The 15549-nt window shown below is 39.4% G+C and overlaps 1 protein-coding gene across 1 annotated transcript; it reads left to right on the top strand.

The window, feature by feature from the left end:
• Nucleotides 1-2224: 2224 nt before the first annotated feature.
• Nucleotides 2225-14428, top strand: LOC125258285 (myosin-7-like). The gene is made up of 39 exons (XM_048175184.1): nucleotides 2225-2244; nucleotides 2388-2422; nucleotides 3196-3411; nucleotides 3500-3643; nucleotides 3723-3879; nucleotides 4651-4678; nucleotides 4760-4865; nucleotides 4967-5059; nucleotides 5150-5213; nucleotides 5302-5400; nucleotides 5491-5594; nucleotides 5731-5869; nucleotides 5963-6081; nucleotides 6170-6319; nucleotides 6413-6583; nucleotides 7175-7484; nucleotides 7574-7656; nucleotides 7757-7962; nucleotides 8185-8308; nucleotides 8577-8713; nucleotides 8785-9040; nucleotides 9140-9382; nucleotides 9465-9641; nucleotides 9715-9860; nucleotides 9956-10046; nucleotides 10130-10519; nucleotides 10642-10768; nucleotides 10870-10988; nucleotides 11206-11402; nucleotides 11538-11721; nucleotides 11809-11974; nucleotides 12063-12187; nucleotides 12323-12631; nucleotides 12716-12919; nucleotides 13026-13322; nucleotides 13471-13575; nucleotides 13660-13755; nucleotides 13859-13993; nucleotides 14305-14428. The coding sequence occupies exons 3-39, from the start codon at nucleotides 3211-3213 to the stop codon at nucleotides 14323-14325; spliced, it is 5823 nt and encodes a 1940-aa protein (XP_048031141.1). The 5' UTR covers nucleotides 2225-2244; nucleotides 2388-2422; nucleotides 3196-3210; the 3' UTR covers nucleotides 14326-14428.
• The last annotated feature ends 1121 nt before the right edge of the window (nucleotides 14429-15549 follow it).

Here is a 15549-nt window from a genome sequence, read left to right on the forward strand (position 1 = left end):
CTCATTGATTTACAGAATTTCATCTTACTTTTTGCCCATATAAATATCAGCATCTGCACCAAATGGCGTCATTTGGCCCTTGTCAAACTCGCTCAAATCCTTACGCTTGCCCATTTTTCCTGCTTCTAACACAAACTTTGAGGACAAAATGTCCATCACTTGCTGCCTAATACATCCACCCACTAACCGGTGCCGTGATGAGGAGATCATCAGTGTTATTCACTTCATCTGTCAGTGCTTGTGATGTTATCCGTGAGCAGTGTTACCAATTTAGCGATTTTGTCACTAGAATTAGTGACTTCCCCGCCCCTTTTGAGACTTTGTCCAAGAAGTTGCTAGATTTGTCCCTAAACTTTTGAAAAAACCTTATCTAGATTCTTATTTTGCCCACTGATCTATATTCATATTTATATAGATCAATGGATTTGCCATTATGTCGTCTAGTGACATTTAGCTACCAGTTTTTAATTGAAAGCAGTTGGCAACGCTGTGCCCGAGCTATAAAGGCTTAACGTATCAAATATGATGCCTTGTTTACTTAAGTCATAGTGATAGGAATAGCTTTTCATGAGCAGAAAATTGCCCTGAGTGGAATGTTTATAAAATTTAGAAAAATCAATTATCTTGAAAATGTTAACGCCATGGAAATCATTAGCTGAAATGTGTGGGAATGCTGAATACAAATGCATTTAAATATAACATTAGACAATGCATAAAGCGTTATATATAAATCTCGTCCTTTCAGAGATAGCATTGCAGAACTATTGAATTACCATTACAGTTCTCAGACAGCTGACCGCTTGCATCCTCTCTCATACTGTAAATCCTGCTGATCAATTGACTAATCGTCCTTACGAGATTCTGGAGATTTCAACAGTCTCTCAGGGTGTGATTGTAGACGATATGAAGGCATGCACAATGAAAACGATCTCACTTGTTGAACACTTGCACCTTGTTAATGTGTGACCCTTGCTGCTTAGTTGTCTTCACTTGGCGCCACATCTAATAATAGATTCTCTTTAGAGAATCACAACTTGTCACATTGGCTGAAACCATACTTGTCTGTTGGCAAACCATGAGTTATAATAATAGCCTTTATGCAAACACTTTAAAATGTTTTTAATTTCTATAATAATAATACCAACTGTGAATATATATAATGAGAAAACCAACTGTATTTTATTAGTTTAACTTTACTCCATGACAGAGGCACATGTGCTGCAGTACTGGGCAGGCAACCAAACGTTTGACCCGACAGAAAGACGATACCCCATAAGTCTCACTTGTCTTGTGATTGTGGACGCATGCACAGGATATCACAGTAAGGACATCACTGCTTTAGTTTCACCGCTGTAATAAAACAAAATGGTCCATCACTCTTCCTTTATTTATATTTATCTTTCAGTGAAGTGTTACATAAATGGATGTGCTACTGTCTGCAGCACAACAACTGATTCTCAATCAATGGGTGTCACTTTCCAGGAATTTCACAGGGTTATCTTTATACCCAAGGACAAACGAGGAGACAATACTGTGCCAGAGAAGCAAGGAATCATTTCATCTGTCGCGTAATGACCTTCAACCCATCCGAACCCGTGATATGACAGATAGCAGGAACTGTTCACAAACTTCTGTGTTGTTCTCAGTAATTGTGTGTCCCTGAAAATACAATTTTGGTTTGGATTTGGTGTAATTTTACAGTCCTCTACTTTCTTTTGTTGCATAATTAGTCAAAACCAAGTCTATGACATGGGAAATGGTGTTTTGTTTTATACTGATGATGCATTAGGAGAAAATGAAAGCAAGCAAACACCATACTTTATTAGTATTACTTACCTTTTATTAGACAAAGATACATACTTGTAGCTGCAAAATTATATGTGCATTTATAATGTACAACTGTGTTGATACAATACAAGATAATAATGATGGCATATTTGGATTCAGATAGGACTTAAAAAAGCGTTGAGGTTTGTGATGGTGATTTTATTTGTCCTCCTGTAATTATTTTCCATTATGGGATGTATTTGGCAGCAGTGAAAACACAACTGGTGCATATTAAAAACCATGCCTAACCCTCCCTACCTCAGCCAAACCAAACACAAAAGCAGTTTGGCGTTACAAGTTGCCAACTGCCTTATTTAGAAGGATAGTCACTATAAAAGAGATAAAGGACACACTGTTGAGAGGATCTTCCAGCTTTGGCCATTCAGCTTTCCCTGAAGCCTACAACTTGAAAAACAGGTAATTCAAAATAGTATAAGAGTCACCAAGAAAGATAGAGTCTTTCTTTAAACACTATTTTTAAATGATTCTGAATCATAAGGAAGTTATAATAGCTTTGGTAATGTGTTGTGAAGCATTATCTCTGACTGAATTGTTTGTAGGGCAGAGTTTGCAGTGAGAATCTCTGTAGTGGAAGGTAATGGACCTCATATTAGTGTTTCATAGTCATAATGCATGTTTCATAATGAAATTTGTGCAATTGTTTTACGCCATAACAGCAATACAGCATCATTAACAATAGTGAAATGCTTCAAGCATGTTTAATAACTTACAACTATGTATGAAAGAAGATTTTGATTGTTTTTTAAAAACAGGCATTTCCTGTAATTTACAGTTCAATTTCTTTGTATACATTTGTATTGTTAGATTTTCTTGTCACTATTTTATTATATATTTTTAAAGCTTTTTTAGTGAAAGTGTCATTACATTTCCTAAGAATTTGTTAATTATCTTGTTATTTTTGTGTCTTAACCCCGCTAGAAATTTTACGTTCCCAGAACGTTACCACAGGTGTTATGGACGTTGCCTAGTAACGTTCCGAGACGGTCACAACGTGGAGTTCTTTTAAATGTTGGGGGACATTTAGACATTCAGGACGTTCTGGGAATGTTTAGGGGACTATTACTATAGGACGTTCTGTTAATGTCACAAATATCCTCTTTGTAACGTTCTTATGTGACCATAATATAACCAAAATGGAACGTCCCCCCAAAGTCATATAAGGAACCTTGAACTGAAGCACTTTCATTACCAAAAGAGGACGTTTTAAGGAACATCAATAATGTTCTGTAAAGGTTCAGAATTTTCATCACCTTAAGAGAACTTTTAGAGACCGTTGCATCGCCTTCCAAATATGCTCCTATATCTAATGTCTTATTTATTAACCTCTTTACATACACTTACAAACAGCAGTCTTGGTGAAAGATGGGGGATGCCCAGATGGAGGAGTTTGGAGCTGCTGCTCCGTACCTCAGGAAGTCGGACAGGGAGCGACTGGAGGCCCAAACGCGCCCCTTTGACATGAAAAGGGAATGTTTCGTCCCTGATCCTGAGGAGGAGTATGTGAAAGGAACCATTGTGAGTCGGGACGGTGATAAAGTCACCTGCGACACAGAAAAAGGCAAAGTAAGTTCAAGTTAAACAAGTGATCATTATTGATTATTACTTCACTAGCGTTTTGAGTAATAACTCTTGGAGTATGTGCTTTTTACAGACGGTAACCGTGAAGGAGGCCGATATTCACCCTCAGAACCCGCCGAAGTTCGATAAAATTGAGGACATGGCGATGTTCACCTTCCTGCACGAGCCCGCTGTGCTGTTTAACCTCAAAGAGCGTTACGCAGCCTGGATGATCTACGTGAGTCAAGTCTTAAAACACTCACACATTCACTTTATCTTGCATGAGCAGATCTAATCCTTCTGTGAATCTCTTACAGACCTACTCTGGGCTCTTCTGTGTCACTGTGAACCCCTACAAGTGGCTGCCAGTGTACAACCAGGAAGTCGTCCTTGCTTACAGAGGGAAAAAAAGGAGTGAAGCTCCTCCTCACATCTTCTCCATCTCTGACAATGCCTACCAGTACATGCTGTCAGGTGCGTCTACTTGACACCAGTGGTTTTCAATTGGTTTTACTTCAGGACTCAACCTGACAACAAAATTCTTGTTGCAACTTTTTTGTAATGTTGTTGTATTCATCTTTTTTTTTTCTTTTTTTTTTGACATTTTTGAGAATGTCACAGAGTTTGCCTATGCAAATTGACTAGCTTCTATCAAGTGACAGATTCATAGAAACAACAGTTTAATGTTTGACATTTAACTTTACTAGCAAAAAATATTGGAAAGGTTTCCCCATTTTGATAAGCACATATTTCGCTATTCTATCTATGCACAATTATTTGGTTAGTTACTTTTCATTAACTCTTTCCCCACCAGCATTTTTGCTGAGAAAATCATGTTTTTGTCAAAGACTTTATCCAGTTCAGATTCAGAACGATGATCAAATCATTAGATGGAGTAGATTGCTTCCATCAACACCCCCAAAGTCCATTTTGTTAGATTTGAAGATTGCTTCTATTGCTTGCTTCTTTTGCTTCTTCAGTTGTTTTTGGATTTGGAGAATCTGTAATATTTCAGAAGATGGGATATAGCACCCCCCAACATATAATAGTGAAACATGGATTGCCGGAAAAACTCATCAATGGCGGGCAAGCATTGTGTCATAAATGACGGAAAAATGTTGTCAATGATGGGGAAAGAGTTAAATGCATTCAGAATACTTTTTACCCAGTTTTTCATAACCTATTCAGAACAGATTTTGGTTAGAATGTAACTACATTGTTTCATATTTTCATTGTCCATTTCAGACAGAGAAAACCAGTCTATTCTTATCACGTAAGTCTGCTTCTGCATATCACTTTCTATAATAGTTAAACAAAAACTATGGTGCTTAACATTTTATCTTTGTACCTCAAGTGGAGAATCCGGTGCTGGAAAGACTGTGAACACCAAAAGAGTCATTCAGTACTTTGCCAGCATTGCTGCTAGTCCTACAAAGAAGGACCCCAGCAGTGAAAAGAAGGTAAATGGAGGAGATCTGAATTAAAAAAAAAAAAATAGTGAACTGTCATTTTCTTTGATTGCCATTCACTATATACACATTTCTAATATTGTGTTTTCTAGGGTACTCTGGAGGATCAAATCATCCAGTGTAATCCTGCTCTTGAGGCCTTTGGTAATGCCAAGACCATCAGGAATGACAACTCCTCACGCTTTGTGAGTGAATTAAAATAGCAGTGAAAACTGAATAGCAGTGAACGTCTGAATTTACTTCACAAGACATGATGATTTTTATCTTTCAAACAGGGCAAGTTCATCCGGATTCACTTCGCAGCAAATGGCAAACTCGCTTCTGCAGATATTGAGACTTGTAGGAACACTTATGCTTATTTCCATATTAAAATTATAAAATAAATGCATGATAGTAATGATTTTAAACTAAATGTTCTCTGTGACAGATCTTCTGGAGAAGTCTCGTGTGACTTTCCAGCTCAAGGCTGAGAGAGACTACCACATCTTCTACCAGATCCTGTCTCAGAAGAAACCGGAACTTTTAGGTGGGCAAAACAATATTACAACCAAACATCTATACTTTTGTTGTTTAAATGTTTACATGATGTCTAAGTGCCTTGTGTCCTTTCTCTCAGAGATGCTGCTGATCACAGCAAACCCTTATGATTATGCCTTCATCTCCCAAGGAGAGACGCAAGTGGCCTCTATTGATGATGCTGAAGAGCTGATGGCCACTGATGTGTGTTATCTGAAATAGCTACAAATTCACATTAATACATTTTGATCTTACCTTCTTATGATTAATTTAAATGAAAGCACAACTAAATACAGGAATATGAAGCATTTATCATGTTAAATAATTAAATTTGCTGTAGGAAGCTTTTGATGTGTTGGGCTTCACCCAAGAGGAGAAGAACAGCATCTACAAGCTGGTAGGTTCCGTCATGCACTACGGCAACATGAGGTTCAAACAGAAGCAAAGAGAGGAACAGGCCGAGGCTGATGGGACTGAGGGTCAGTATTAGAACAAAATACTGACATAATGCATACAGTTATAGGGTAATAGAAGATTCATTACCATCAACCATCTTCTTTTATTGACAACAGATGCTGATAAATCAGCTTATCTGATGGGTCTGAACTCTGCTGATCTCATCAAGGCTCTGTGCCACCCAAGAGTCAAAGTAGGAAATGAGTGGGTCACCAAGGGACAGAATGTCCAGCAGGTGGAGACTACTTCATGATGTCCTTAACTGTTAACACTAAAAGCATACATTTTCTGTAATATTTAACTATATAATCTCTATTGGACAGGTGTACTATGCTGTTGGCGCTCTTTCCAAATCAGTGTACGAGAAGATGTTCCTCTGGATGGTTGTGAGAATCAACCAATCCCTGGACACCAAACAGCCTCGCCAGTACTTCATTGGTGTGCTGGACATTGCTGGATTTGAGATCTTTGAAGTAAGCTGAAATCAACTAATTATTGCTATTCATGAACAAATCCAACAAGTTGGATAATGACCATTGTGATTATACAATATATTCCACCTGCAGTTCAACACCTTTGAGCAGCTGTGCATCAACTTCACTAATGAGAAGTTGCAGCAGTTCTTCAACCACCACATGTTTGTGCTGGAGCAAGAGGAATACAAGAAGGAGGGCATTGAGTGGGTGTTTATTGACTTTGGCATGGACTTGCAGGCTTGTATTGATCTCATTGAAAAGGTGGGTGTACAAAACCTTTTTTTCTGAACATCTAATCATGAAGCTTTATTTATCTCTTTCCCTGCCTTTGACGGAATTTGCCATTATATATAACACAACGCTTCCCCGCCATTCACGGAAATGTCTGGCAATCCATGTTTCACTGGGAGCTATTACGCATTTTCTGAATGAGTAGAGAATGTCTGGATCAAAACACAGGCATAAGAGAAGCAGAAAGAAGTGACAAAAGCATTGCTTATGCACATGCAAAATAACATGATCATCAACCATAAAATGTTGACCCATGACGAGGTATAGGACTGTGCAAGCGATCTACTCCATCTATGTTTTGATCATAGTTCTGAATCCCATCCGGATATAGTCTTTGACAAACGTGATCTTCTCAGCTTTTTGTTCAAAATATTGCTTTTTTAATGAAACTTATCCATATATGTAAGTGTTGATAAAAAGAATGAATGAAGCTAGAATTTTTGTTTGTTTGTTTATTTCAAATCAGAGGCTCTGTTCTTTGATATATTGTATGTTTTGATATTCATAGAGTTAATATCTATTTTGCTTTAAGTTATATACGTTTTGTTGCCTTCTCTATAGCCCATGGGTATCATGTCCATCCTTGAAGAGGAGTGCATGTTCCCCAAAGCCAGTGATGCAACATTCAAAGCTAAGCTTTATGACAACCATTTGGGGAAATCCGCTAACTTCCAGAAGCCCAGGATTATCAAGGGTAAACCAGAGTCCCATTTCTCCCTGATTCACTATGCTGGCACTGTGGACTACAACATCAATAACTGGTTGGTGAAGAACAAGGATCCTCTAAATGAGACGGTTGTTGGCCTCTATCAGAAGTCCACCATGAAACTGTTGGCTCACCTATTTGCCAATTATGCTGGTGCTGACTCAGGTGTGTTGTGCTGATGACATGATCCTTGAGACAAATAAGGATTTTGTGCAAAGTTCATTTTAAGAAATATGTGTTGTTTTTTTTAACAGCCATGGAGGGAGGAGGAGGTGGCAAAGGAAAGGAGAAGAAGAAAAAGGGCTCTTCTTTCCAGACTGTGTCTGCCCTTCACAGGGTAACATGGTTTTTCATACTGAAATGAATAATATACTATGATTTGGTTGCTTAATCATTAAATATATATGGGCAGTGTCATGGATAATGTCAATCCACAGGAGAACTTGAACAAGCTGATGACCAACTTGAGGTCAACTCACCCTCACTTTGTGCGCTGCATCATCCCCAATGAGACTAAGACTCCTGGGGCGATGGAGAATCCTCTGGTCATGCACCAGCTGCGCTGTAACGGTGTGCTGGAGGGCATCAGGATCTGCAGAAAGGGATTCCCCAACAGGATCCTGTATGGAGATTTCAAGCAAAGGTACATTCACTTATAAATATGAGACATGCGAGTCACAACTGGGTCAAAAAATTGCTGACTTGAGAAAACAGCCACAAGTTATGCAATGATACTTGACATTTTCAAATTACACAAATGTGTGTAAATGACAAAAATGAAAGCCTATTAAATCATTTAGCTTGTTTTAAAAAACGAATATATTAATATAATAATATAATTTTCTAATTTAATATACACCAACAGATACCGTATCCTTAACCCTGCTGCCATCCCAGAGGGTCAGTTCATTGACAGCAGGAAAGGAGCTGAGAAGTTATTGGGCTCTTTGGATATCGACCACACCCAGTACAGATTTGGACATACTAAGGTATATATGCTAATTAGTAATTGCTTTGTTGAATGTGTAATTCTGTGAAGTTTATTTTTCAATTTTAAAATATATTTCCCTATCCTAGTTTAACGCGCTGAGACAACTATAAGTAATCTATTAGAAAGCGGACATTCCTAAAAGGTGTACTATGTCTCTGGGGCACTTGCAGCATTGCTTTATTTGTTTGTGGATGGATGCCTTTGATAGATTGCCTGTTATGTCTATGTGTTGATCATAGGTCACTGAAATAACATCTTTTTTTAAGGTGTTCTTCAAGGCTGGTCTACTGGGTACCCTTGAAGAAATGAGAGACGACCGTCTTGCACTCATCATCACCAATATTCAAGCAAGATCACGTGGTCTTCTCGCAAGACTTGAATTCCAGAAGCTTGTTGATCGCAGGTAACTGGGTGGGCATTTAAATCTTTCAACACACCATAAACAGAGACAAAAAGAACAGTTTTATTTTGCAGAGATGCCTTGCTTGTGATCCAGTGGAATGTACGTGCCTTCATGGGTGTCAAGAATTGGCCCTGGATGAAGCTCTACTTCAAGATCAAACCACTGCTGAGATCTGCTGAAGCGGAGAAAGAGATGGCCAACATGAAGGAAGAATTCCTGAAGTTGAAGGAGGCTTATGCCAAATCTGAAGCCCGCAGAAAGGAGCTCGAAGAAAAGATGGTTACTCTTCTCCAAGAGAAGAATGACCTGCAACTCCAAGTCCAAACTGTAAGTTTATGATTTTATGAATTCATTAATAAAATGCAACTCTACTTTTGATTAAGACATTAAAATAAATACACATAATTTTTTTGTATCTGTAAACAGGAGCAAGATAATCTTTGCGATGCTGAGGAGAGATGTGAGGGTCTGATCAAGAATAAGATCCAGCTTGAGGCCAAAACCAAAGAGCTGACTGAGAGACTGGAGGATGAAGAGGAAATGAATGCTGAGCTGACTGCAAAGAAACGAAAGCTGGAGGATGAATGTTCTGAGCTCAAGAAGGACATTGATGATCTCGAGCTCACTCTGGCCAAAGTGGAGAAAGAGAAACATGCCACTGAGAACAAGGTCAGTTTTCAACACTGAACATGTTTAGTGATGCAAGAATGGTGTGTTAAGTGTCCCTTGATATAATGACACATTTCTACAGGTTAAAAACCTGACAGAAGAGATGGCAGCTTTGGATGAGATCATCGCTAAGCTGACCAAGGAGAAGAAAGCTCTTCAGGAGGCCCATCAGCAAACACTGGATGACCTCCAGAGTGAGGAAGACAAAGTCAACACGCTTACCAAAGCCAAAGCCAAGCTGGAGCAACAAGTGGATGATGTGAGTGGTTTGTTTCTGTTGTAAATGAAAACAGGTGACATTTACAATGCTGAACAAAATATTGTCCTTCCAGCTTGAGGGTTCCCTGGAACAGGAAAAGAAGCTTCGTATGGATCTGGAGAGGGCAAAGAGGAAGCTCGAGGGAGACTTAAAGTTGACCCAAGAGAGTGTGATGGACCTGGAAAATGACAAACAGCAACTGGAAGAGAGGATTAAAAAGTGTGTTTTCCAGAGGGGGAAATTATTATTCAAGAATACAGCTCACAATCTGAATCCTTATTAATAATGGTAATCCAATATGTTCTGAAACACAGGAAGGATTTTGAGATCAGCCAGCTCAGTAGCAGGATTGAAGATGAGCAGGCAATGGCAGCCCAACTCCAGAAGAAACTGAAGGAACTGCAGGTAAAATTTATTATTCTTAAAAATAGGGACTTTTGGACAGTTAGGAATTCTAGATTTAACTTTGGTTCTCCTCACATTACCAGGCTCGTATTGAAGAGCTTGAGGAAGAGCTGGAGGCTGAGAGAGCTGCTCGTGCTAAAGTTGAGAAACAGAGAGCTGATCTGTCCAGAGAACTGGAGGAGATCAGTGAGAGGTTGGAGGAGGCTGGTGGAGCCACTGCTGCCCAGATTGAGATGAACAAGAAACGTGAAGCTGAGTTCCAGAAAATGCGCAGAGACCTTGAAGAGGCCACTCTGCAACATGAGGCCACTGCAGCTACACTGAGGAAGAAACATGCAGACAGTGTGGCTGATCTGGGAGAGCAGATTGACAACCTCCAGAGAGTGAAGCAGAAGCTGGAGAAAGAGAAGAGTGAACTCAGACTGGAACTGGACGATGTGGTCTCCAACATGGAGCAGCTTGCCAAGTCCAAGGTGATGAAATCTTGTTTCCATGTTAGAATTTGTAATTGTTTTTCTCCACCTCAGGTGTTCTTTAGAATCGTGTGTTCTTAATGCTTTATTTTAAATTAATTAATTATATAATATCAATCCAGGCAAACTTGGAGAAAATGTGCAGGACTCTTGAGGACCAGATGTCGGAATACAGAACAAAATATGAAGAAGGACAACGCAGCATCAATGACTTTACCATGCAAAAAGCTAGGTTGCAAACTGAAAATGGTATGTATTCTGATGAGTTATTACTTTATTCTGTGTATTGTTAGACTAATTATCAAGATCACAGACTACTTTCTGTTATGTACTGTTTTTTTATTATCTAGGGGAGCTTTCTAGACAGCTGGAAGAAAAGGATTCATTGGTCTCTCAGCTAACAAGAGGCAAGCAGTCCTACACCCAGCAGATTGAGGACCTCAAGAGACAACTAGAGGAGGAAATCAAGGTATTGCAAATAATGTTTGTACTTGAACCCACAAGGTTAGAGCAACACAGTGTAGCAGTCATACACCTAAACCACTGCACTGTCCCATCCCATCACCCAATAATCTCTTTTAGGAGCAGTGGGATTCAAGTGGGATTCAAGAAAATGACTAGAGCATTATACTACAGCTTTAGGTCTTTCCCCATAACAGAAAACATTAATTTTAAATATCTCATAGGCTAAGAATGCCCTGGCCCATGCAGTTCAGTCTGCTCGCCATGATGCTGATCTGCTGAGGGAGCAATATGAGGAGGAGCAAGAAGCCAAGGCTGAGCTGCAGCGTAGTCTGTCCAAGGCAAACTCTGAGGTGGCTCAGTGGAGAACCAAGTATGAAACTGATGCCATCCAGAGAACTGAGGAGCTGGAGGATGCTAAGTATGAAACATTACATAGAAATATTTGGGTTTCCCATGTACCATACCATACAAACACCTGACTTTGTTCTGCAAGCCAAGAAGTTGTGAAAGCCTTGCTAAGTTATTTTGGAATAAATTCTGTTTATTCATGTAGGAAGAAACTTGCTCAGCGTCTGCAAGATGCAGAAGAAGCTGTGGAAGCTGTCAATGCTAAATGTTCCTCTCTGGAGAAGACCAAGCACAGGCTGCAGAATGAAATTGAAGATCTCATGGTGGATGTGGAGAGATCCAATGCTGCTGCTGCTGCTCTGGACAAGAAGCAAAGAAACTTTGACAAGGTGAATGCATAAAACCCTTACAGATAAATAATCTTTGTGTTCATTTAGCTCCAATGGTAGCTAATCAAAGCCTGATTCTATCAACAGGTCCTAGCTGAATGGAAGCAGAAATATGAGGAGTCTCAGAGTGAGCTGGAAAGCTCCCAGAAGGAAGCCAGATCTCTGAGCACTGAACTATTCAAACTGAAGAACTCTTATGAGGAATCTCTGGATCATTTGGAAACTATGAAGAGAGAAAACAAGAACCTCCAAGGTACCCTTGATTTATTAGTCATCAGGACATTCATATAAATTTCATAAACTTTTTGAATTTCTCCATTATTACTTTTCCTACCAAACAGAGGAGATTGCTGATCTCACTGAACAAATTGGTGAGAGTGGAAAAAACATACATGAACTAGAGAAAGTTCGTAAGCAGTTGGAGCAGGAAAAAGCTGAAATTCAAACTGCTCTGGAAGAGGCCGAGGTAAACTGATTGTGTTATGTGTAGATGTAGTAGGTGTAGTTTTTATAGTAGTGTAGTTCTTCACCACAAGAATAAATTTGCTGCTAAATCAAACTTACTGTACTTTTTAATGGCTAAAATTTTTTAATCGGTCAGGCCTCCCTTGAGCATGAAGAAGGAAAGATTCTTAGAGCTCAACTGGAGTTCAGCCAGATCAAAGCTGAAATTGAACGTAAGCTGACAGAGAAAGATGAAGAGATGGAGCAGGCCAAGAGGAACCAGCAGAGAATTGTGGATACCCTGCAGAGCTCACTGGAATCAGAGACTCGCAGCAGAAATGAAGCTCTCAGGCTGAAGAAGAAGATGGAGGGAGACCTCAATGAGATGGAGATTCAGCTCAGCCAGGCTAACAGACAGGCAGCAGAAGCCCAGAAGCAACTCAAGGGTCTTCATGGACATCTCAAAGTATGACAAATCTTCAAATCAAGATGTTACAATGCTTAGGTGAACATAGTTCTGCGGTCCTTTTGTAAAATTTGTACTTTACAGGATGCCCAACTGCAACTAGATGATGCTCTTCGTAGTAATGATGATCTCAAAGAGAACATTGCCATTGTGGAGAGACGCAACAATCTGCTGCAGGCTGAACTGGATGAGCTGAGATCCCTGGTGGAACAAACTGAGAGGGGAAGGAAACTGGCTGAGCAGGAACTGCTGGATGTCAGTGAGAGAGTTCAGCTCCTGCATTCTCAGGTATGACACATTAGCATTGGACAAACTCAATTAAAACCTTTAAATCCTCAATAAGTACACAATATCAACTAGAGACTACATGCATGTCAATATTGTCCATGTTCAGAACACCAGCCTGCTGAATCAGAAGAAGAAGCTGGAGGGAGATAATACTCAGCTTCAGACTGAGGTTGAGGAGGCAGTGCAGGAGTGCAGGAATGCTGAGGAAAAAGCCAAGAAGGCCATCACTGATGCTGCCATGATGGCTGAGGAGCTGAAGAAGGAGCAGGACACCAGTGCTCATCTGGAGCGCATGAAGAAGAACATGGAGCAGACCATCAAGGACCTGCAGCACCGTCTGGATGAAGCTGAGCAGATCGCCATGAAGGGTGGCAAGAAGCAGGTCCAGAAACTGGAAGCTAGGGTTAGTTTTTGAAACTAAGTTCTTAATAATGCATTTTCTATTTAAAATTCATTGCTTTTGTGAAGATAACTATTATTCATTTTTAGATTGAGAGATCAATAGCTTTCTAGAAAACTGATAAATTTGAAATCATTTTCGGTTTCGGTAGGTGAGAGAGTTGGAAAATGAGGTGGAGATAGAACAGAGAAAAGCAAGCGAGTCTGTGAAAGGAATCCGTAAATATGAGAGACGCGTCAAGGAGCTCACCTACCAGGTTATTTCTCTATTCAATACAATATCCCCAATATCACCATCTTCAAACAATCCAGACCAAAAATAATCAAAAGTCTATTAACAGACTGAGGAAGACCGTAAGAATCTGGCTCGTCTTCAAGACCTTGTGGACAAACTCCAGCTGAAGGTCAAATCCTACAAGAGAACTGCTGAAGAGGCTGTAAGTTCATTGCCTGTACACCCCTGTACTAATATATATATATATATATATATATATATTGTTTTGTATATTGTTTTTGCCAACAACCTTTTGATTTAATCAGGAGGAACAGGCCAATGCCAATCTGGGCAAGTTCCGTAAGCTGCAGCATGAGCTGGATGAGGCAGAGGAGAGGGCTGATATTGCTGAATCTCAGGTCAACAAACTTAGAGCCAAAAGCCGTGATACAGGAGCCAAGGTAAGTTAACTCAGTTTAACCCAGTATTTTGTGTGCTTACTATCATAGAGTTTAAGAAGGCTCAATGAAGCAATGGGTAATGTTTTACTTTAAATGGTGAAATGGTTAGAGACCATTTTGTAAATATGAGTTTCTAAAGCCTTTACATTTCAGTTATGCCAGATGAATTGTAAAATAAGCTAAAAGAGAATGACCTAAAGCGTTTTGTGCTTATCTCTGCCTCATTGAGTGAGTCTAAGATTTAATTTATTGCAAAAACTAAATAACAAATATATCTTTCAAACACTTTTCCTTTTCTCTTCTTCTCACAGAAAGGGCACGATGAAGAGTGAAGCTCTTGCTTGCATCTTTCTGAAAGGCTTGTTTGGTTTGACTCTGTGCTTCTTGACTTCATTACCTGTAGTTCTGTAGAATAAAGAGTGCCAATGAAACTTTTCTTATGGTCTTTGTCATATTTGAAACAATTTAAATAGTTCTTTGATGTTTGGCAGGCACCTTTTACAAGTACAGGGTCCCTGGAGAAAACCACATACATAAATATGCGTATCTTTGCACATCTTCCCAGAGTATTTTTCAGTGACCAGACTCATTTATAATGGGAATATGCAATTTGATGCGACATGAGTTCCATAGATGACTGGTGATTGGCAGTCAACTTTAGTTAAGTTTTATAAGCTTTATGGAAAAATACAGTGACAGTATTTGGTGATTACCAATGGGAATATAGACAGATCAGTTCACATACTCCAAATTCTTGAGCATGTTAACTCTTTCCCCACCACTGACAGAATTTTCTGTTATTTATGACACAATGCTTTCTCGTCATTGATGTAATTTTATGGCAATCCATGTTTTCATTGTTATACGATAGGGGGTGCTATTAAGCATCTTCTGAAAGGCTACAGAAACAAAATATTCCAGGGGCCATGAAAGTTTTGTAAAAATGATCAAAAATGCTGGTGCTGGCTGGAACGCTGGCAGGGAAAGAGTTAAATACTGCAGTAGTGTTGGAATGCTAGTAATCAACAGTACAATTTCTTGGCAAGCTCTATTGTTTTAATTAATACCTGTGCGAATGAAGTAAAATGTGCACAGAAAGCCACAGATGCAAAATACATCAGAACAATTGGCTGTTGCTACAATGTAAATAACATGATACATAAGGCTGCACCTTAATAGTCGACTAAATGTTAGAAGAAGTGGACTAAATGTTAGAAGAAGTGGCTTAGTCGACCAGCATTCGACCAAAAACTCCACAGGAAGTGGCAAATTCACGCAGATCATTAACGCCGGGTTCTTGTGGTAATTACAGTATGTTGGACAGGAAATCCAAACATTCGCCAACCATCCATCGACTTCAAATATGGCTTGACATTTGAAATATGTAAGTAAAGTAACTTTACATAGCTGCTTGCTCTAAAGTTATTTAAAGTTATTATTAGGCACATTTCCAAGTATTTATGCAGTGTGGAAGATAAAGGATTAGCGCACTTTCTGCATGTGCGCTGTGCGCCGGTGTGATCACTTGCATTTTTTCCTGATAACAGAAGCAACAA

Source organism: Megalobrama amblycephala, linkage group LG22, assembly GCF_018812025.1.
Source record: "Megalobrama amblycephala isolate DHTTF-2021 linkage group LG22, ASM1881202v1, whole genome shotgun sequence".
NCBI classification, from domain to species: Eukaryota; Metazoa; Chordata; class Actinopteri; order Cypriniformes; family Xenocyprididae; genus Megalobrama; species Megalobrama amblycephala.